This window comes from Durio zibethinus, chromosome 13 (assembly GCF_047325235.1).
Source record: "Durio zibethinus cultivar Kanyao isolate XHJ-2024 chromosome 13, ASM4732523v1, whole genome shotgun sequence".
Classification (NCBI taxonomy): domain Eukaryota; kingdom Viridiplantae; phylum Streptophyta; class Magnoliopsida; order Malvales; family Malvaceae; genus Durio; species Durio zibethinus.
This window is the reverse complement of record NC_143174.1, coordinates 26198001-26223444: the sequence shown is the minus strand read 5'-3', so window position 1 is coordinate 26223444 and position 25444 is coordinate 26198001. Positions and strand designations below refer to the sequence as shown.

General features: G+C 27.5%; 1 protein-coding gene across 1 annotated transcript in view; it reads right to left on the bottom strand.

Moving 5' to 3' along the window:
- The window catches only part of LOC111303485 (cycloartenol synthase-like), a 57127-nt gene extending 34514 nt beyond the window's left edge, over nt 1-22613 (bottom strand). The window contains exons 1-7 of the mRNA XM_022899790.2: nt 22385-22613; nt 22067-22255; nt 20172-20261; nt 19490-19684; nt 15024-15108; nt 14326-14492; nt 13575-13763 (exon numbers count right to left, since the gene is read on the bottom strand). Of these exons, the coding sequence (XP_022755525.2) occupies nt 13575-13763; nt 14326-14492; nt 15024-15108; nt 19490-19684; nt 20172-20261; nt 22067-22255; nt 22385-22582 (1113 nt within the window). The 5' untranslated portion in view covers nt 22583-22613. The remainder of the gene's footprint in view (nt 1-13574; nt 13764-14325; nt 14493-15023; nt 15109-19489; nt 19685-20171; nt 20262-22066; nt 22256-22384) is intronic.
- Between the last annotated feature and the right edge of the window lie 2831 nt (nt 22614-25444).

Genomic DNA, 25444 nt, shown 5'->3' with positions numbered 1-25444 from the left:
ATAAAAATGATAAAGCTATGTCCTAAAATTATGACTACGATACAGTAGTCCAAGGGCAAGAAAAAAATACTTTTAAGTCTAATGCCATCAATATAACTAGTGCAAAAGGCATCACTTGAAGTGAAAGATGCTATACTCTAAAAATGCTAAAGAAAGCTAGAAAAGAAAAAGTCAAGTTAAAAAAAGAATAAAATGATCTGAAAGTGGTACCTGACAAGGAATATCAAAAGTCGGTATTTAAAAAAGAGGCTTGTGAATTCTTAAAGTTGATGAAACACAGTGAATACTCCATAGTTTAATAGTTGAACAAGATGCCAGCATGAATCTTATTGTTATCATTGCTATAAATTCAAAAGTCGACTAAAATACCTTATTAAAAGTGTTGAATTAAGCATATGTGACGCATAATGTGTCTGTTGAGTATGTAAACCACTTAGTTGAAAACCTGGTCATGCCAAATTACATAGCATTTAGTGATAATGAGATTCTTTCAAAAGAAAAGGGAAGCACCAAGGCTCTGCATATCACTATCAAATGCAAAAGCCACATTATAGCCAAGGTTCTCATCGACAATGGTTTCGCTATTAACATCATGCTTATGTCAACTTTGATAAGGCTACTTATTGATTACTCACATATGAAAGATAGTCAAATGGTCGTTTGAGCTTTCAATAGGACTAAGAGAAAAGTCATGAAAGATATAAAAATACCTTTACAAACTGGGCCGTGTACTTTTAATGTAAAATTTTAAATGATGGATATATCTTTATCTTATTATTATCTGTTAAGAAGGCTATAGATTCACATGGCGAGTATTGTCCCCTCTACCCTACACCAAAAGATCAAGTTTAATGTAGAAGATCAATTGGTGGTGGTATTTGAATGGAAAGACATACTAGTAACCCAACCATTGAATGCGCTATTTGTGGAAGCTACTGAAAAAGTTATGGAATGCTCTTACCAGTCCTTTTAACTAGTCAATTCTGTGGGTGAGATACTCAAAAGCCAATAATTTTCAAAAATAGTGGTGAGTCAGGATATCAATAAAGACTGGTATCTTAAAGTAAGGCTAGGCAAAAATTTACAAAGGATAAGAGAACCCTCTAACAATAATAGACAACAGCAAAAGGATAGGCCTAGGCTATGAGGTAGAAGAATGAAAGATCAAAAGAGGACAAACAAATAAAACAGTAAAACTAATGATCATCCCACACTTGTATGAGACTTTCAAACCTAGAAGGTTCATGTACCCAACTATAGAAGAAGATTTAGAATAAAGTATGGAAGAAGCATTCGCTAAATTGTCCATCTATGTAATTGAAGATGAAAAAAGGCATGAACGAAAAATGTGGATCCGCCCTCACCACCAAGTTATGAGTTAAACAATTAAAGCATCATCGAAATGCCTTCTACCTTGAAATCAATTCAATGTAATTATACATCCTAATAGCTTATGCCCAAGGCATTAGGGTAAGCTTTCTTGTTTAGGTTGTTTATACCTTATTATTTTAATAAATAATTAGAAAAGATGCATTTGCATTCATTTCTTCTGTTGTTCTTATTTATTCATTCTCCCAGCACATTTCGCCAACATATCCATTTTATTCAATTTCAGGTCTTTAAATAAATATAAGGATAATCATGATAACGATCAAAGGGTTAATTTTGAAAATTCAACTAACACTGATGAACTTGATGGTGAAGATGATTATGAGGAATATGTATTGTCTCTGGACCTAATGAGATTAATTGAGCAAGAAATAAGCTAATTAAGCATCATCAAGAGTTAACTGAAATGCTGAACTTAGGAGATGGGAAAAATAAGAAAGAAGTCAAGATAGGTACCTCACTTTCATCAACTAACAAGCAAAGGTTAGAATATTTGCTTTAAAAATTTATAGATATATTTGCTTGATCTTATCAAGATATGTCAAGGCTTAATACAAAAATAGTGAAGCATAAGCTACCCTTGAAGCTAGAATCTAAACCAGTCCAATAGAAATTGAGGTGAATAAAACTTAAAATGCTACTAAAGATTAAAGAAGAGGTGAAGAAACAGTTTGATGCAGGTTTCTTACAAGTGGCTAAGTATTCAGAATGGGTAGTCAACATAGTACCAGTCCCTAAAAAAGATGAAAAAGTGTGAATATGTGTAGATTATCATGATTTGAGTAGGACTAGCCTAAAAGATAACTTTTTTTACCTTATATTGACACACTAATGGACAACATGACCAAGCATTTGATGTTTTCCTTCATGAATGGGTTCTCAAGGTATAACCAAATAAAAATGGCTGAAGATGACATAGAAAAAACCATTTTCATGACTATCTAAAGAACATTTTGCTACAAAGAGATGCACTTTAGTTTAAAAAATACTAGGATAATATATCAAAGAGACATAGTGACACTCTTTCATGACATGATACATAAAGAGATTGAAGTGTATGTAGACGATATGATAACAAAATCTCAGAAAGACAAAGACCATGTCACCAACCTCATAAAGCTATTTGAGAGGTTGAAAAATTTTCAACTTAAGCTGAACCCAGCTAAGTGCACTTTCGGGCAAGGTCAAAAAAGTTGCTAGGTTTTATGGCCAGTGAAAGAAAATTGAAGTCGATCCAGACAAAATACGAGCCATTCAAAATTTATCACTTTCAAGCACACCAAAAAAAGTTTAAGATTTTTTGGATAGACTAAACTATATTTCTCAGTTTATTTTTCAGCTTACCTAAAAATGTGACCCTATTTTTAAGCTTCTTCAAAAAATAACCTTGAAGAATAGAATGAGGAATGCAAAATGACTTTTAATAAAATTAAGTAAAACTTATCAAATCTTTCAGTACTGGTATCATTTATTCCACGAAGATATTTGATCTTATAGCTGACGATGTATGAGAATTTAATGAGATGTGTGCTAGGGCAATAAGATGGGTCTAGCCAAAAAGATAGAGCTATTTACTACTTGAATAAAAAATTCATAGAATATGAGTCTAAATATTCTTCTTTGGAGAAAATGTGTTGTGCATTAGCTTAGACTACCAAAAGACTCAGACAGTATATACTCTATCATACCACCTGGCTTATAGCAAAATTGGATTCAATCAAATACATCTTCAAGAAACCTTCTTTGTCTAAAAGAATTGCTAGATGGCAAGTAATGCTCTCAGAGCATGATATCGTATATATGAGCCAAAAGGCAATAAAAAATAATGTTATAGCTAAGTTTCTTGTAGATTGTACTACTGAATATTATGAGCCAATGAGGTTGGAATCTTTTGATAAAGATTTGATGACTATTTCCCAATTGGAGAAAAAAGAATATGAAGAGAAGTATTGAAAAATGTATTTTGATAGAACTGTCAATACCTTAGGACATAAAATTAGAGCAATTTTTATTTCTCTAAAAGAATAATACTATCTTATAACAGTGAAGTTGAATTTTAATTGTATAAATAATATCACTGAATATGAGGTATATGTCATGAGTTTACAAGTTGCTATAGACAAAAAAAGTTAGAGCATTGAAAATGTTCGGATACTCAGCTTTAATTATATACCAATTGAAAAAATAATGGGAGACAAAAGATTCGAAACTCATTTCATATCACAAGTATATCCTAAAGTTGATCAAGTAATTTGAAGATATTCAATTTGATCATTTATCTCATAAGAAAAATATGATTACTAATGCCTTAGCTACTTTGGTAGCAATGGTTTGAATTAGTGATAACATCAACATTCAGCCCATCAGGCTAGATATTAAGGATATACCAGTTATTGTTCTAATGTAGAAGAAGAGAAAGATAAGAAACCATGGTATTATGGTATCTTATAGTACATTAAGACTCAACAATACCCGGATCAAATGATTAAAAATGATAAAAGAATCATTTTGAGACTAGCTCTAAACTTTTTTCTGGATGAAAATATCTTGTATAAGAGAAGTTGTGATCAATTATTATTGAGATGCATAAATGAGACTGAGGCGAGAAAGATTATTGAAGAGGTGTATGATAAAATATGTGAGGCACATGTAAATAGACATAATGGCAAGATAGATTATAAGAGCAAGGTATTATTGGTTAAAAATAGAGAGCAACTGTATTGATTATGCTCAAAAATGCCACAAATACTAGATCTATGCTAATAAGATCCAGGCTCTACCATCTACTTTACATATTTTGGCACCACTCTGACCATTCTCTCTGTGAGGCATAATTGTCATTGATCCTATTACACCACAGGCTTTTAATGGGCATAGGTTCATTTTTGTGATGATAGATTATTTCATGAAATGGGTGAAAATAGCTACGTTTGGAAATGTGACATGATCTATAGTCTGTAAGTTCATAAAAAAAAAGATCATTTGTAGATATGAACATTTAGAGAGAATCATTTCAGATAATGCTAAGAATCTAAATAGTAAGATGATGCAAAAAATATATGCTCAGTATAAGATCAAGCATCATAATTCAGTGCCATACTGTCCAAAAATGAATAGGGCAATTGAGACAGTAAATAAGAATATAAAAAGAATTATTAAAAAAATAACCAAAACCTACAAAGACTAGTATGAGAAATTACCATTTGCACTACATGTTTATCAAATATCAGTGCATACCTCTACCAAGACAACTCTATTTTCTTTGGTTTATGGGATGGAAGCTAAACTACCAGTGGAAGTGGAAATCCCATCCTTAAGGGTTCTAAAAGAAGTTAGACTGGAAAAAGCTATATGGATTTGAGAGCACTATGAACAGTTGAATTTTATTGAAGAAAAGAGATTTGTTTCAAGAATGAGAATTAATCTTGAAAAGAATTCTCTCAAGCTAACATGATAACAGAAAAAAATGGACTCTAAATTAGAAATGACCATATGTTGTGAAACAAGCTTTTTTGAGTGGAACATTGATATTAGCTGAGATGGATAGAGATGTTTTACCTTATCCTATAAATGTCGATGCTGTGAAGAAATACCATACTTTAAAAAATGAAAAATAAAAGAAAAATAAAAATAGATGTCCTAAATCAAAAACTCTAAAAGGATGATTTGAGTCAAAAAGGGATTTATTTAAGTTGAAAACCTGAAAAGATAGCTTAGATGAGGAGGATATAACATCGAATTTGGGAATTCACTAGCATGGAGGCTAGCATGTTCTAATAAGCCCTAAATTATTAAGTGCATCAGGTGGTTGAATTTTTAGAAAAGACTTTAAGATACATTATCATGATTATCTAATTATTTATTTTAGGTGTTGTTACCCCATACCCATCTGTTTAACACTTTTCCATTTTCACATTGTTCAATGGCCAAAGTTGTGCTACCATTTTTTAATAAGAGATATTTTACTTCATTCCTTGTGTCTTTCTTTTGTTGATTATTTCCCAAGCCTTTCCTACTTTTTCCCTTTAATACCTTGCAATGAAAGAAATGTGTGAATGCATTTTTACTTTTTGAAATTGAAATAATAATGGATAAATGAATAATAGCATGAAAGATTTCTACATTTCTTTGAAAAAGGTTGAGAGTGACAAAGGCAAATATGAAATGTTCAATTCCTAGTAAGGGTAGTGGATTTGAAAAAAGAAAAAAAAAGATTTCTTGAAACAGATGATTAAGAATTACATCAATTTGGTCTTAGTGCCTGAAGATTAAAGAGTTTGAGATTTAAGGAAAAAGCTTGAAAAACTTAAGTACCACGGTTGAAAAGAAATTAATTGATATTTGCATAGCATGCATTACATTTTTGAATGTCTAGTGCATGAAATTAGGAAGCAAGGATAATTAAAGTCTCATATGGAGAAGACAAATGTGAAGATTTTTTTATAAAAGAGTTTTAAATTCTCATTTAAGAAAAAACCTATAAGGTAAGATTCTAATCCTTGAAAAAAGGATATTTCTTAGTATTAAGAACAATTTGTAAGACCTTTGGGCATAATCTCCTAAAATTTCTTCAAACACGATCTATGACTCCTTTGAACATGATTGTCAATGAGTCTTCTTTATTTTTTTAAAATCATTGAGCCTCTAATTGGATAAGTCTTATTTGTTTTTTTTAAATTGTTGAGCCTATGCTTAGAGGATCCTTATTTATTTTCTAAAGCTGTTGAGCCTCTGCTTATAGGAGTTTTATTTATTTTTCTAAAGTTGTTGAGCCTCTGATTAGATGAGCCTTATTTATTTTTTGAAAGTTGTTGTGAGCCTCTACTTAGAGGAGTTTCTATATTGTTCAATAAGTCTGAGTGTTTGATTTTTTAAAAAGAAATAAAAATAAACATGTTAGGATGACTATCTAAATATGATGGGTGTTTAAATCTTTACATAATTTTTGTTGCATAGAAAATGCACAAAGAAAGACAACTGTAGACACCCTATATGGTCCAGGCGCAAACCTATTAAGGTTTGGCTCCATGGGGTCCTATTTGTTAAGCCCAACCATTTATTATTTTATATTTATTTATTTATTATTTATCTATTTGCTTATTTATTTATTTATTTTGGTTTTATCTTTTGTAAATTATTTATCTATTTTTATTTATATCTGATTTTTCATGGTTTTTTTTATTTGATTTATCTATTATTAGATTAGGTGTTAAGATAATAGTAAAAAAAAATGAAGATTCTACCATGAACGGGTGCTGGTAGAATTGTAATTGTTTTTAATTTGTTAAAGATAAATTTCATGTTCTAGAATAATACAAAAATTTGGTCAAAGAATGAGTCATGTTTAATCAGAAACCCTTCTCCCTACTCCCCATAAATTCACACACTAATCATGGGTAAAACACACAAAGAGAAATATAGAAGCATAGATTAGAAAAAGCTAAAAGAAACCATGCAAGGGAAGCCAAAAGGCAATCAAAAAATTTTGAGAGATTTTTTACGTCAAAAAGTAGCTTTTTTAAAAAAAAAATTTTGAAAAATTTTAAGATTTTGGCAAAATTTTTTAACGTCATTTGAATTTTTTGGTGACTTTTTAGTGAAATCCACAGTTTTTGGCTAGGTTTCAATTTTTCGACATCCATTTTCTAGAAATCAATGAACTTTCAACCAGATTTTGATTAAAATTTTTAAAATTCGGTGAAGATTCAACTGGTATTCTTAAGGATTTTAAAAAGAAAGAGAGAGAAAAAAGAGAGAAGAGAGAGAAGAAGCAGAGGAAATATGAGGAAAACGGCTAAATTTGATCTTTTATACCCTCTAAAAATGACGTCATTTTCACCTTAAGAAGCCCCCAGGATCCGTGTGTTTCTACCTAGGCCAACCCAACCTGAGCATAACTCACTACACCGACCTGCTTCCTAAAACAAACCCTTCAACCAAGTCGAGCCTTCAAGCCAAGTCTCCAAGCTGTTTTCTGTGCCTGAAGCCAAGTCATGCCAAGCTGTTTTTATTTTTTTTATTTTTTTATTATTTTATTTAGTTATTTATTAATGTGTTTGTTTATTTTTAGGGATAATTTTGCATGATTATGTCTAGGAAAAATAATAAAAAATAAAATATTTTTTGAGAATAAATAATAATTCAAATGGTGGAATAATATAGATAAAGTTTCAATAATAATAACTAATATTTATTTTCAATAGAAAAAATAATAATAAATATTTCTTGAATTAAATATGAATTACCCAAGGATGAGATTCTTATAAATTTCAAATGGTAAATTCCTTAAGAAATTTCTAGGTGAGAAATTTCTCTAAATTTTTCCTAAATGGTGGAATAATTTAGATGAAATTTCAATAAAAGTAATTGTATTCTTTTCCAAATAAAAATTTTTTATTGAAAATATTTGACAATTATCCAATGATGAGATTCTTAGAAATTTCAAATGGTAAATTCCTAAGAAATCTCTAAGTAAGAAATTTCTTTAAATTTCTCCTAAACAGTGGAAGAATTTAAATGAAATTTTAATAAAAAAATAATTGTCATACTATTTTCTTTCCAAAGATTTTAAAAATATATATATCTAAATAGACCCAAATGGTGGAAAATTTAAAAATTAAAAAGAGAAGATATTTCTAATTTGGCCCAAAGGTGTAATAATTAAATATATTTAAAAAAAAACTAAAATAAAAAAATAATTAAATATTTTTTTAACGATAGAGCCTCTTCAAGAAAATAAATGAGATTCTTGAATACTCTTAAGGTGGGAAAATATCTTTAAGAAATCTATCAAATTGATGAAGAATCTTAAAAATAATTTTTAATATCAAATTTAAAATCATTAGTATCAAGACTTAGGATAATTTAAAATAAAATGGTACAATCCTTTATATGGGCATGTAGGGTTGCTATAATCTTCTCCATATGTAGCTGAACCTTCGAACCCTATTATGATTAGTAGACCAAAATCTATTCTTTTAGGGACCCTTAATCAAGCTTAGAAGCTCCTTAAAATGATAGATTCATTAGGTGGCCAATCATACTTAGTTAAAAAAAATTGGTGGCAACTCTATTTATTAAGTCTAGCTATAGATTTATAAATCTATATATTATGACAATTTTTATTATTATTCTCTATGAAATGGATTTTAAGGTTGAGTAAATCATGGTGGGATGTACCTGGTCCTGTCTATTCCTATGTAAGTCATGGCAAACAACTTCCTCTGTTAAGGAAATTAAAATGAGGACCATATCTTAGAAACTCAAAAACTTATCTTATGATGTTATGGTATGTGTGTCTTAATGGTTTTAGAGCCGTCAGACAAATTTAAAAACAAAATTAAAAAAAAAAGAGTCACCACCAATCTTTTTGGCTAAGTGCGATTAGCCACCTATTAAAACGCATACTTTTAATAAAAATTTTAAAATTAATTAAAATTTATTAAAAGGATAATTTTTGGGTCTACGAAACGGTCTAGGTTCAGGATTCGATTATGCATGAGAAAATATTAGCGCCCCCATAGCACCCGTTTAGAACAATACCAATTAATTACATGTTATCTACTAATCCAGATAAAAATAGTCTTAATTTTGATGTTTAGCAAGTAATTTTCTTGACTTCCTTTGTTTATTGAAATTTTGATTTCTTGTTATTTTTATTCCATATTTATTGTTCCATTTTTTATTCAAGAAAAATAAATTAGAACTCTTTTATTGAAATAATTCTTAAAATGTTTCAATACGTTGGTAACATTAAAAAAACTCTTTCTCACCTAAAGATTTTTTAGGCATTACTTCTCAGAATACCTTAAAGTCTTATCCTTGAAGGCTCGAATTTACTTTTTGTGAAAAAGATATATCATGCATGCAATGCAAATTATAATATGTTGATGCACACATTTTATTTTTTCCTTAAACATTTTATTTATTTTTTTTATTTTTAAAGAAGAATTTTTATCATATTTAAAATTTTCAATAAATGCTTTGATACATTAATAGAATTTAAAAATATTTTCTTACTTAGAGATTTTGTAGGTATCACTACTTGGAATACCTTTGAATCTCATTGTCAAATAAAAATTTCCTTTTCTTACATTTTTACTAATGTTTTATTAGTTTTATCAATTATTTTATAAGGTTTATTCCAAATTTTAACAAAATTATCAAAAATTTCAACTAGGTATTTCATTATTTATTCATCTTTTTGTTTTTAATTTTTTACTAATTATTAAAACAATAAAAATTTATTCTAGCAAACTTAAATATTTTAACATATACAAATATTAATGATAAAAATTCAAAATAACAAAAATAATTTTAAAAAAAAAATTTACCTTAATTGGACTGGTCAATAGTCCAGTTAATGTCAGTCTAGTCCGATCTTAATCGATCAGCTATTCTACTGAACCAACTAAGGGCTAATAAGAGAGACAGATTGGGTACGAGTCGTTGTGCAAATCTCGGGTCGAGTCACGCGCCGCACAAAAATCCTACAAGTGGCACACAAATCCTATAAGGTCAAAACGACGTCATTTTGGCCCTTCTCCCAACCAACATCGTTTTGGCTCAGAGTTTCCTATATATAAAGCCCAAACTTTTTTTTTTGCTCATTCCTTCCCCCTCTTTTAAAAAAAAATATCCCCTTTTATTTTTTCTCTAAACTAAAATCCAAGAGAAGCTTACCGATCGTAGTTGTTGTCATACCACCACTACCATCAATCACCAACCACCATCATTAGTGACCGAAAAACTTCAAAAACCCACCAAAAAAAGTCCTCCTAGACTCTTAAGTCTCAATTTGATCTATTTTTTGTGAGAAAATAGCATGAATAGTCTAGATCAATGCTGAAAGTTTCGACCAAAACTCTTTTTATTATTTTTTTTATAGATCTTGATTTTTGAATCTGGCGCTGAAGTTCCCTCACCAGAGAGATTGCTTTTTGTGTTTATGTGTTCGATATTTTTTGTTATATTTTTTTTTAATATGGCAAAACCTTTTTTTTATTTGTTTTTTTTTATTTTCAGCAAGGTTTTTTTTCATCGATCCCCTCTTTTTTCTTATAGGAAACGAGCTTTATTTATAGAGTTTTTTGGAATTCAAATCCTAGATTTTTAATCGGTCTGTAGATTTTGAATGACCAAAATCCACACTACCAAGTTAAGCAAGGGTGTTAGGCGGCTACTGACGACTGACGGTTGCCGACAACTGACGGTGGTTGAAATTTTGGACTTTAAGGAGGGTGCATTTAATGCACCAATATTTTTGTCAAACAGACCAAAAAAGAGCATCTACAATGTGTGAGGAGGCTAATAAGCTCTCCAAATTTAGAAATGATGCTTTTGTAGGAGATCAAATCTGAGTCTTGTGACTTGTGATTAATAGAAAGGATTTTGCCCTCTTTTATGTTTGGGTCTTCAATCACGATTAAGGGAGAGTGGGTGGTTTGTTGTTAAATTGGAAAAAAAAAAAAAGTTTTGTCTTAATATTAGAAATTCAGTGGTGATCAAGGTTTGTTTTATTCTAATAAATTGAATATGGATGCTCCATAACTTCTGAGTGTTTGCTGGAATGAGTGCTGGAGCTTAAAGGCAACAAATGCAGTATATTGTTATCCCCATTCTTGTCTTTGCTCTTGGATTATTTGGTGGCATGTTTTTAAATTGTGGGGTTTGAAATGGGTGATCCATTATCTTGTTAAGCATTTCATCAGTCAATGTGCAGGGGTTCTTTTTTGGGGATTTTCAGTTTTTTAATGAGAAAAGATGGGATGGTGAGATAATTCTGATATTAGTAAAGTTTAGACCACTTTTTTTTGGTCAAAGCAATGTCGTGTAGAGCTTTGATAATTGAAGATATGTGGTGGTCAAAGCCTAAGGAATCGGTTGTTCTAGTTACTAATCCAAGAGCAGGGGTTCAATGGATTTTTTGGAGTAAGAATGACCTAACATTCAATGTTCATGGTTCGGCGTGACGCTAACTTGGCTCTGTCAGTTGTGGAGATGTTTTATAAGAGACTCACATGGGGATTTTCGTGAAATATTTTATGGCCCTCTTGGTGAACAAAACTCGAATGAGGTTGAGACCTTTCTATCACACTAGAGATCTATTACGAAATTGTGTGTGGACATATCAGATATTTTAGGCTTGGATGTAAAACCTTTTCAATTATGACTCTGCTTTGTGTTTCGACTATGATGTTTCAGGGATGAGATATTGGTATTGTCCTATCTCTTATTTCAGGGTAACTAATATATGTAGTTTTTAAATTTTTAGTCAAATTTTATTTTGGTCTATAATTTTTTAAAAAAATTCTAATTAGATCATCAATTATTCAAAGTTATTTTATTTTGATCATTTCATCTATGAAATCGTTTAAAATGATGATAAATAATAGTTGGTATTACATGAATGGCACATGAATGACATAATTGACATCTCATGTGATTAGTGGAGAAACAAAAATAAAATTTCACTCAAAGTTTAGAAACCAAGGATGTTATTATCTAATTTTTTTATATTTTAGATATATTTTATAAAATATTAATTTTAAAATAATATTGTATAATCTTTTAATTACAATATATTTTATTTTTTAAATTTTTTATTTTTAATAGAAAATAGGTTTCCAAGAATTGAAATTAAATAAAAAATTTCTAAATTCTTTTGAAAAAAATCATTTAAAAAAATAAAATAAAATTTTTTATATAGGTTTAAAAAAATTAAAAAAAAACTTCATATTTTTTAAAATATTAGGTAAATTTTTTCAAATCATTTTAAAATTTGATTTATTAATCTATTCATAATATTTTTCTTTTTGAAAAATTATTTTGAATCTATTTTTTATTAAAATTTTATATTTATAGAAAATTTTAATAGACAATTACAACAACCCTTACTTTCTCTAATCCGAAAAGGGGAAGAAACTAAGTTATTGAAATAATATTTAAATAATATTTTTTTATTTTATATAATATAAATTTTTTAATAAAAATATATTCAAAATAAATTTTTACATTAAAAAGTCGATTAATAAATCCATTTTTTAAATGATATGATATTTTTTACTTAATTAATATTTTAAAATGAGATGGGGTTTTTTATTTAATTTCTTAAATCGATATAGAAATTTTTATTTAATTTTTTAAAATGATAAAATTTTTTTCTAAAAGAATTTTCAATGTTTTCACTAAGTTTTAATTTTCTTCAAATATATTTTCTATTAAAAATAGTATTTTACTGATAAATTATATCATAATAAAAAATAAAAATTATTTTAAATTATAATATTTTATAAAATATATGAAATGTAAAAAATCAACTTTTTTTCTTTAATTATTTTTATGGATCTTTTTATCCTTTTATCTTCTTTATAAAATATTAGAAATAGGAAAAGAAAAAATATTTAATATTTTTAATAGAAAATAAAATTTTTATAGAAATCAATATTTTCTAATATGATTTATTAATAAAATAATTTTTTAATATAAAACAGGTTTTTATTTTAAAATAATAAGGAATTTTTTCACAAAGATTTTTAAAATTTTAAATTAATTTTAATTTTTGAATATTTATTTTTTATAAAAACAAAAAATATTTAACTAACAAAATATATTACAATAAAAATATAAAAACATTATTTTAAATCTAATATTTTATAATAAAAAATTGAGATTGTAGTATTCTTGGTTCCTAAACTTTGAGCAAAATTTTATTTGAGTCCCTCCATTTGCCTCCATACACGTGCTGACATTTATTATAAATTTCAACGGTTCCATAACGAAATAACCAAATTAAAACAACTTTAAACAATTAAAATTCAATTAAAACTTTTTAAAACTTAGAAATCAAAAAAAAATTTAAATTAAGAATCACCAATATTATTAACTCTCATATTAATGAAAATATATTATGAACTGTTATATATATATATAGAAAGAGAGAGAGAGAGAGTATCAACTTACAAAGTGTAAAATATTTTTAGTTTTACACTTTTTTTTAATTATTAATTTCAATAGATCTAATGAATGAGACTAAATAATTTTTTTTTTATTTTTACTTTTCCCTCTCTTCTTTTGGTTATATTAAAATCAATGATTAAAAAATATGTAAAATTTTTTTAATTTTACAGCTTGTAAATTAATCTTTGTCATATAAATAAATAAATATATGACCGGTGGAGCAATACCTTATTCACAGGGCCAAGGCAAATATAACGAGTATTTTCATCCTCATAGTGGATATGTTGCATCACAATGTCGAGAGCCTTTTTTCTTAGCTTAGAGAATGGCCATTTAATTAGAGCAGGCTCTCCTACCTTTTGAAGACAATCCCATAATATTTTTTGTATCATGGGACGTGGATAATATAAGTCTTCCTGCAAAATTGTTTACCAAAGGATCAATTTTAATTATATATTATATTTTACTAAAAGTTGGTTTAACTACAGTACAGGGAACTTTTCAGAAAAAAAAAAAAGAAAAGGGAAAGCCAAAACCGCTTGTTAGACCATTCTTGTTCTGATTCATTACGTAATCGTTTATTCTTTTATTTGCCATAAATTTAAAATCGCAATAATATTTATACTCTACTATATTTATTTTACGAATAAAACCAAACCATGATATAATAAATATTTTTATTTCTAACCTCAGTTTTATATTCTCAAAAGAGTAATAATCTATTCCTATAATATAATATAATTTTCAAGCCTAACGTATGCTTTCTACAATAAGCCAACACATTAAGTTGAAAACGTTATTTAAAATAAAGCAATTAATAAAATTTTTATTGCAATTACACATGGAATGAATTTGGTTTAAAATTAATTTAACAATTTCAGAAAAACTAATTGATAGGAGGTTTAAAAACTAGTTTTGCAAATGGTTGGAATTAGTTGTGTGGATATAATAGCTACAATTAATAAATAAATAAATTACCTTGGCACATTGATTTCTGGCTTGGTTCCAGTCAATGAGGTGATAAGGAAGGGTATAGAGTTCTCTTCGCAGTGACAAAACCAGGGAATTGATTGGCCCCACAAACTTCTTCCCATATAAATATGACATTGGCAGATACACCATACGACTGTGACACCACATCCGTCCTACGTATCAATTTTCATTTTAACAAAAGTCAAAATTAGGAGTTAATTAAGAGACTTAATAACAGTATAATGTTAGACTCTACTTTAGTACAATGTTATAGATGTTATAATTATAAATTTTAAGTTAACTAGTTTAATTTTAACCATCCAACTCACAAGTTAGACTCCATTTTTTACATCGTGGGAAAGTACAAGTAGGCATTTTTTAAGATTTTAAATGTAAACTAAAACAAAAAATATATAAAATAATTTATCAACGTATTTTGAGATTAATTTTTTTTAAAAAGTATTTTTTTTCATCATTTTTCACCTCACCGTCATTTTATTTTTAATAAACATGCATGTCTTGCATTGATGATTTTAATCTCATCATTCTAGCTCCAATCACAATTATTATTATTTTTAATTTCACTAAAACAAATCTTAATATCATGTCAAAAGGATACTTAATTTAAAAATTATGATGATGATGATGACGACGACGATGAAAATTACGTTAAACACAGACATTTAAGGTCACAAATATTTAACCTGGATGAATGGGAAGAAAGTAAGGAAGAAGCCAGAATTCAGGGAGTAATGCATTGTTGCCACTCCACTCATATATTCCCAGCACCTACAAACACGAACGCAGCAGCGTTATGAGTAATAATATTTATGTATTCAGTCATAAGAATGAAAATAGTTTAGATCAAATTGAATTTGATTTAATTTTTTATATATTATATAATATTATGAATTTTTAAAATTTGATTAGAATCTAAACTTATTCTTTATACTATTTTATCCGAATCAAATTTTACTAGCTCATAAGGATAGATCCAGAATTTATGATTAATGGAAACAAATATTTTAAATTAACTTTAAAATTTTTTATTGAAATACAAATTAATATAAAAAATTACAAATAAAACTAAGATGTATAACATATTTTCTGTATGTGAAAAAAAAATTTTGCCATAAAAATAATGTTTGTATAATTAAAATTAAAGGTTAATTTCATAAATATATCCTATAATTAGGGCCAAAATGAAAGTGTCTCTTGAAGTTTAAAACGTAACACTTAATTACCTTATGATTTGTTAATTTATTTTTTCTTCAAAACTGTTACTTTTCCACTTTTTTTTTTATTATTTTTTTCTTTCTTCTTCATCTCAATTTATTTTCTCTCTCTAAAAATTCATTCTCTCTCTTTAAAATCAATCAATTCTCTCTCTAATAGTTTTATTTGGTTGGGTTTTAGAGAATTGATTTGGTTTTAAAGAGAAAATGAATTTGCCAATCTAAAAACTCAATCAAAAGCCATTCCCAACAAACAGTATTTTTTATTCTACAAAACCCAGACAATTGAGCAAATAAAGACAAAACGCAGACAAGCATAGAACTAAAAGAAAAGAAATTTTGGCATCCAAATTGAACAACCCAAAAAAAAAAAACCAACAAGTAATTCAAAGCCAAAATCTATAAAACAAATAGCAAAGAATCTACCAACAAAGCTCTAACACAAATCAACAATCAATGAATCCAGAATCGGCAATTAAACAAACTCAGAAAAGATGCATTCGATAGTGCAAAATTAACAATCACCTACAGGCAAGGAATCATAGACACAAATTAAACACCAATAGAAAAAATAAAAAACAAAATAAAAAGTTTGCATTATAAGAGTTTTTGGTATTTCTTCAGTTGTGGGGCTCTTCTTTTTGGGGTTTTGAAATCGAATAAAAAATATTATTTTAGGGTTCTTGAATGGTGAATAGTGGCAATGGCGATTTGAAAAGTTTTAGGTTTTTATCTGTATCTTGGAGTGTTCAAATATAGAAAAATGTAATAGCATCTTTTATTAGATATTGAGCTTTTGCTGGATATTAGGTAGATAAGGAAAAAGAGAACGACACCACACAAAGAAGAAAGCAGGTGATAATTTTTAACTGATTTCTTGTTTTTGTTCTTGAGTTTAAAGCTGGTAGAGAGAAGTTAGAGACAGCTCAGAGGGTTTAGTTTTGTTAAAAAGAGATTAGAGAGAAAATTGATTTGATTTTAGAGAGAAAGAATATAAATTGAGATAAAGAAAAAATAAAAATAAAAAAATTCAAAGTAACAGTTTTGAAGAAAAAAACAAATCAATAAATTATAGGGTAATTAAGTGTCACATTTTAAATCTTATGAGCCATTTTCATTTCGACCTTAACCATAGGATATATTTCTGAAATTAACCCTATAGCCTAAACACTATTTAGATAAATCAACTTTCAATATAAAAACACGTATTAATTTAATAAAATTTTACTTATAAACTTCTTAAAGATAAATATAATATGTGAAAGTATAATATAAAAATTAATATATCTAGTTTTATTATTCACTTTTAATATGTCTAGTTTTATCATTTTCTTTAAATAAACAAACATATTTTATTTTTTATTCATTATAATTTGAAAAATAAAAATGTCTCTTTTCTTACATACAATGAAAAGAAATTTGAAAATTTAAATTTAAATGAGTTTTTTAATTACTTCACATTTTATATGTTACTTTTCTGTGTTAAATAAGTGGTTAAAACCATTTAAATAATACAAGCCCTAAGTTTCACTAAACTTATAAGATCACTTCACATCAACCTTAAATTATTATGAAGAATTTGAAATTTAATAATTTCAAACTAAAACTATTTAGTTTTACGAACTTATATATATAAATATATATTATAACACAATTGTTTAACATCCAAAGGATCAATGTCAATTACTAGACAAAAATTTAATATTTTCTTGTATGAGCCTTAATTTAATGGGGGTAAATTTGATAAAAATAATCTTAGTGGGGGCAAATTTTAAATTTTTAACACTTTTGAGTTTTTTTTTTCAATAAACCTAAAAAAAGTTTAAGAACTTAGTAAGGGCAGCTGCCCCTACTATATACATATGTCTCTGTTAGTTTGATTTAGTTCAATTTATCAGTTTTTTAAATTTTTTTTTATTTAATATTTTAATATAAAATATTAATATATTTAAATAGATTTTGATATAAAATTATTATTATTTTATAAAAATTTAAAATATATATAAAAATTAATAAAAATATAATTCGGTTCGATTCTTTTTTTTTATTTCACCTTCCAATATGAAATTTAATCTAAACCTAATATATACATTTAATATCTAAAATGAATCCGATTCGAATGGGAAAAATACAGATCCAAACCAAACCAAACACTACGATTTTAAATTAATTTTTTATTGTTTTGATTTTTTTTATCATCCTTATTTCTCCACCCTCCATTCCTAGAAAGGGCACAAAAGGATACCACTTATTGGTACTAAACAAATAAGCAAACAAAAATAGGTAAATTTCATTAGATCCTTTGTGATTTTAACTTTTTTTTATGTATATTTGAGATTGTTGAAATTTAGATCCTAATCACTAAAAATCTTGTAATTTTTTCTCAACTAGCACATATGAATAAATTATTTTCGCGAAGGGGATTACAACATTATATTCATAAAAAAAATTTAGAAAATACTTTTAAGAGGGAACAAGTATGATATAATGCTATATGAAAAGCCAAAAAAAAAAAAATCATGTTAGATCATAATTTTGAATTTTTTTGTGCCACTTATTTTTATCAAAAATAACTTTTTCATTTATTTTTTTAATCTTTATATTATCTCTTATTACTTGCATTACGTTTTTTGTAATTTAGAAGCTTTCGTCTCTCTTAAATTCATAAATTCATAGTTTCTAACTAGTGTCTTTTTTAGACCATTTTTACTTAATCACAGGATGCTAATGGAGAAAAGAAAAAACAAATCACATAATATTATGTAGAAAAATTGAAATCACAATAGGTGGGATTTTTTTGAATAATAAATATATGACAAGCAACAATATAAACATTACATATGTATAAAAAAAAAAAAAAAAAAAACCAAGGAAACTCATCAATGAAACTCAAATATGAAAGTTTAAAAAAAAAATTAAACGAGAAAAAGAAATATCAGCACCAATTTTTTTTCCTACAAATACAAACAACAAAATAGTAACTCTGATTGGTCGGTTAATTAGCGTTAAGAGTAAATTTGGATTGAAGGAGTTTGAACCTTGTAGTTTACAGAGAATTCAAGTTTTCTTTATTCGTTAAACTTTTTATTTTTTGAGATTCTTTATTCATTAAAAGTGAGTCTTGTTACCAGCCAAAACCGAGTAATATTATTTGGGTTTTGGCTAGTGGGTAGCCTAATAAATCTCTAAATCAAAATCCAATCTGAAACCATAATTATTATCATTTTCACTAAAAAAATATGAGTAAAAATATATTAATTATATGTGATTTTTATGTATTATTTTATTTTTCATCTGAAAGCTTTTAAATTTTAAATTCACGATGTTTTAAAAATATTCAAATCCATCACTTACGGTTAAAAATTCAACAAAATATGTCACGTTAATACTACATGAACATTTATGTGGCATAAATTCCAATCCAAAAATCGAAAGGGCCTACCTTCTTTATCACGTAGAGAAACACTTGAATGTCCATGTGACGCTAACATGACAGTTCTATCATATTTTAATATTGGTATGAAAATGGATGAATTTGAAATATTTTAAAAAATTGTGATAGAAAAATTAAAATTTAAAAATATTATATACATTGCAAAAAAATTATAGATATGTATTGTAATTTACTTCTGCAAACCCTATTCATATCTAAAACTGCTCTAATTGGTTTTAATCTGGTCGAGCATCTGAATAATGAACTGCCCACTGCTATCAGTGCCTTCCACAATGTTTCTAATTAACATGTGGTTTTTGTGGTTAGAATCAGAGCATGAGTCATTAGTTAGGAGTTTTGGGAAGGGTTCGAATTGTTCGATGCAGGGAACGTGATTTATAAAAGAAAGGAGAACTATGATTTCCATGTAACTAAAAAATTCTTATATATGCGTAAGTGTGTGTTCGTTTGGTGGCAGGGGTGAGAATGAGAAAATACGTACTGAAAGCCACATCTTGCCCCATGACGGAATGAAGGTGAGTCCACCATGTTTAAGAATCCATTTTCTTGCTTTCTTAATGGCACCATCTCCACCATCCTTTCTTTCTCCCAGCAATCTTAGAGCGACGTACGAGAGCGCGGTGCCAAACATTGTGCTCTCCCCTTCTATGTGCAATCCCCAACCTCCATCTTTATTCTGCAATACACTTTTATGTTGTTAGCCGAATTTGCAAACAAAACAAACTCACATTTGATAATTAATTTAAGAAACATTTAAAAACCCTGGGATTTTAGGTGTGTGAGTTTGGTTATTTTAGTTATGTTTTAGTTTGTTAGTTAATTATTAAGTGATTGTAATTTAATTATAATATAATAATTTATTATTTAGTTGATTATATACATGAATGTAACAGGAATTATTTATCATGATTGTAACTTAAAAAAATATATATGAATATATACTATATATTATTTTTGATAATGCATAATTATATAATTGTAATTAATGAATTGAGTTATTTAATCATTTCAAATATATATGTACTAATTAATTAATGTGTGCACTCTTAGTTTTAATGGAGAAATATGCTAAAGAATAAATAAGAATATATATATCAATAAAAAAATATTATAATCTACGAGAGTTTAATTATGTAACATAAAAAATATTATTAAAAAAAAACCTGATGATTGTATAGATAGCGGCATATCTCCCGTCGATGCTCCGAGGGCAAAATGATCTCTAGAGCTCCGGTTACAAACAACCCAATCACCTACCAAATAAATGAAATTTGTATTAATCCCTTTAGAGTTAAGTTTAATGTTTCAATAGTTTTAAATTCTCATTTTTAGTATCTAACATTTATCAAAATTTTTATTTTATGATTTACCCTTTTGGAATTCTCAAAATCAGTATGTAATTGTTTGGATTTTATCCATTTAAAGAAAACTGATGAAAAAAAGTTAGTAATTATTACCGTAAATGGGATTAATGACTAAGGATTGTAATATAAAATTTATTAAAATGACTAAATTTGTTATACTTAATAAATTTTAGTGATTTTATAATGATAAATTAAAATTTGATGATTTATTTGAAAATTGGATTAAAATTTAATGACCTTTTATAAAATTTATGAGTTTAGTTAACTAATGTGGCAAATGATGTGGCAATCATGTTATTTTTCTATTAAAATTTGGATGAAATTTGTCAGAGTGATCCATTTTGATATACTTAACAAACTTTATTGAGTAGGGATAAGAAAAATTAAAATTTGGTGATCCAATAGGAGTGTCAAATAAAAAATAAAATTTGATATACACAATTTATGTCAATTACGTAAATAGAAAATGAAATTCAACAATTAAATTAATAAGACACAAATTATAAAAAAATATATAAAAATATGTAAAACTTAATTAATTTTACATCGATACAAATGAATTTTTTTACATTATTCATACCGAATTGATCTGAATATTGGATTGACTTAAAGCACTTTATGTATGTCCATGAAATTTTAATAGATTGTTAAATCTAACAATTATTATATAAAATTTTTAATCATAAATGAAATTATAAAAAATGTAAAACTGATATTTTTTACATCAATATAACTTAAATCCTATTCATATATATATATATATATATATATATATATATATAATAGTTGAATATCCTATCAATGGCGAGAAGAGAGAGAAAAAGGACGGTGCATTTGTATTATTTGGGAGTTTAAATACAAATTGGGACCATTTTTATGAAAAGGATATTTTATCAATTTTCGTTTTCCTTGAATTAATATTTAAAGCGTTTGGGTAGTCCTTTAAAATGAAAAGCTTGGCTTCTTTTAGCTGATAAACTAATGAGAAGTGCAATCAATCTCTATCAAAAGAAATTAAAATTGATGCAATTGATAGACGAAGAAGAAGGAAAGAAAACATTTAATCAACTGAGTTGAGCATGACTGCAATGATAATATGTACGAAACAATGAACGCCAAAGAGCAGGTGGTAGCGGGACCATCGTCTGATACGTATCAGATTTTATATGATTTAAAGTGAGGACCTGAAAACTAAAGCTTGGCTTCTTTCATTCTTTGTAATTACCAGTTTTGATACCTTCACAGCTAACTTTTAACTGTTTGTTATTGTTTGACTTTTAGGGAAGATATAGGATAGAATGATTTTAGTGTATTTTTTATTTTAAAAGTTTTAATTTTTAATTGGAAAATGTATCACATTAAGTAATCAATTTCGTTTGACATTCACATAATTTAACTGTTGTATTAAAAGTAAAAATGTTTTCTTCAATTTACCTCCCAAGTACTTTGTTTTACCACATGATGTTTTAAGAATAGTTTGTAAGAGTTGATAAGACGTAGTTCAAATGATTAAAAAAAAAAAAATCATGAAACTTTTAGATTTCGGGTTTCATCATAAGTAGATTTAATTTAATTTTATGTTAATTTTTTTATTAATTTTGTTTATTGATATATATTAAAAAAATAATCTTTCATTGTAATTGGAATTTATACCTATACTAAAAAAAAAGTTTTTAAGAATAAGATGACGTTACCAATCCTGGAAGAAGAAATAAGGGGCCACCATAGTCACCAGGCCAGAACCCATCCTGGGCTTGCAAACTTGAATAGAATCTGAGAGCCCTTCTTAATGTTGTCCTCACCGTCTCTACGCTTGGAGTATGTTCGCTTTTTGTAACGTTGAGCTTAGCAGGAAGCTCAGCTGATGAATTCTCCCTTGCAAACTATCAAAAACAAAATTAAATGATCTACGGGAATTTTAATTGCATATAAGCTTTGATACATATCCAAAGAAAAAGAAAAGGAATTTACATTTGATTTGTTCGGACAATATTTCCAAATTAATTTAGTACCTGAAATCTCATTAGCAGATCAGAGCTTTGCTTTGTTTGAAACCGATTGTTGGTGAACTGATTCCGAAACTTTTTGACTTGAGCCCGCTCTGCAGGCGTACCAAGATTAGGATCAAACTCCCAATACTGTCTGCCGATATGATTGTTCACGCTTGCAAGCCAGGGTTCGTTCCCCTCAGAAAGCTTAAGCTTCCACATTTCTTTTCTTTCCTTTTCTGTACGTAGCGATTCAAATAGGCAGAACAAGAAAATGATGATTGGGTACTGACCAACTAACTTGAATATATGGCATGCAAAACTTAAATTATTACCTTAACAAAAAACTTCAATACTTACGCTAACAAGTACGAAGGAGAAAAGCGAATTTAATTATTTCCACTATTGTAATTACACTATCACCCTTTCTGTGACTCAATGCCAGGGGTGACAACAATTCAGTTCTATTATTTTTTATCAATGGAGAGTGTTACATTTTTTAAAAATTAATCTGAATTCAAACGGATTTTTTTTAAATCAATTTGATTCAAATCAAAATTTATCAATTTGATTCTATTCATTAAATTTTAAAAATATTTTTATATTATTTTAATATAATTTTTAATATATTTAAATAAGTTTATATAAAAAATATTTATTTTTATTTTATAAAAATTTAAAATAACTAAACCAAATAAGATTATAAGGAACGCTTTTAAGGTTAAAGATTTTAGGATTGGAAGGCATAATTAAGGTTAAAAAGTTTTAGGGAAGGGAAGGGAAGGTTGAAAGGTTAAAGGTTAAAGGCTAAAGGTTTTATACAACGTCAGACGAAATAAGTGACGCATAGAATTAGAAGCAGCTGAACTAATGCAGATCATCTAAGCATCAATGTTGGATTTTCTGAACTCAATCAATTAACAACCAGATACAACACAAACAAACAACCAATAGAAATAACAAAATAGATAAGAGAGACAATGAGATTCATGTGGCTGAACCGGTATATATCGAATTACCCATGTCCACGGTAAGGATTAGGAGACGTTTGAATCCAATAAGATCAAAGGTATACAAAACCCACCTTATAAATCCCTACCTCATATTCACTCAAGAAGTAACCCTACAACTAATTAAAACCTCATTAATTGCTTGGGTACCCCCGATATTTCTCACGCTCTTCTCTCTCTTGCGTTTTCTCTTCTCTCACTATTATGAATGCATTGATTGCTTCTTTTTAATTTGCTTAGTCTAGGGTAAGCCTTAAACTGAAACAGAGGTCGGACGTTGGTGTGGAAATAAACCTTCTAAAGTGAACTAATAATTAGGATATAAATAATACATTAGTACTCGTAAGTTACTCAGATTCAATTTGAATAAAACTCGAATTCGGTTCGATTATTATCAAATTAAGTTCAAACTCGAGTAGCTCGACTCATCGATCGAACCGAGTTTAAGTATTTTTATACTCAATTTGAGTAGCTCGCAAGCCTAATCGAACTTTTATATTTAAATATATTTTTATTATTTTAATTAATAAAATATCTCAAATTCGAGTATAAATAATCAAACTTTTATCGAGTATACAAATCAAGCTTATTTTTATATATTAATCGAGCGAGTTCGAGTAGCTTAATTTCGATCATAAATTGAGTCGAGCTAAAAAAATAAAACTCGATCGAGTATCGATTCGCTAGTTGGGAGTCGAGCTCGAGCTTCTCACTGTATTGGCTAAACTCGGCTCAATTACATCATTACTAATAACAATCAACCAAAATGTGCAAGTTACTCAAAAATGAGTCACAATATCTCAACAAACTTGCTCCTTTCATCTACGTGCTCTATATTTACACCCCATTTGGAAGAATGAGCTAAGTGACTGTGTTATGAGTCGAAACTCAACGTTCAAGCTCGCACAACTTAAGAATCTGGATATGCACTCATTCGATGTTTTAGATCAACTTATATATTACAATTCACACTTTTGTGAAGTATTATCCGTTATGACCTCTATGACCTTACGATTTTGTCCCACAAAAGAGACCTCACAATGAAAAAAATGTGTGAACCCTTATATCCTATGATTAACTCTAGTACACAATCGATATGAGATTTTTGACTTCACTTCAGGATCGTGACACTTGCACTTCAAACTTACAAATTTTAATAAAAATATAAAATTAAATCTCATTAAAAATAAAGCTAAAAAATTAATTTTAAGTTGAATTTTGAAAATCAAAGACAAAATTATGGTTCTATTTCATTCTTAAAATTTTAAAAATTTTATTTATTTTCTAATAAATATATTTTAATATGATAACAAATAATAATAATTTTAAATTTATTAACTTAAGTTGTAATTCTCTCTTATTTTTAAGCAAAATTTGATTAAAGAACTTATTGACACCATTTAAAAAGATTTAGAATTATTACGAAACAAATCAAAAGTTAAAAATCAAAATAAAACCTAAATAAAAAGTTCAGATTACAAATACACTTTATCCACGAGCGTAAGGCAAATATAAAATGTAAAATTATAATCAATTAAAAATAAAGGATGAAAACAAAATTACTAAAAATATTTATTTTATTTTTCACAAAAATTTACATTTTTATTTTTAAAACATTAAATTATCTTTACTGAGCATGTATATATATATATATATATATGTGTATATATGTTTGTATATATATTTATATGAAAAAAGAAAAAGAAATTCGATAGCAACGAGAAAAATACTTGGCGCATAACTCCACAGATTTGATTGTTATAATTGAAATTTGCCTTACCAAGCTAATCATCCCTGGTAACAAAATTTTAACAACCAAACAGTCGACACATTACAGTACTGCAGTAAAAAAACATGGCACGGAAGTTCCTCGAATAAAGAATTGAAGGGTATTTCCTAAGGATGGTGGATGGACCGCTCTACAGCCACGTGTCAGGCAAAAACAGTGAGGACGAGGGCCGAGACAACTTAGCATATCAGTTATAATTATTTTTATTATAATACTCTAATTAATCAATTACGATCGAGTAAAAATCGATTTGAATCAATTAAATTAATTGAAATCGAATGAATT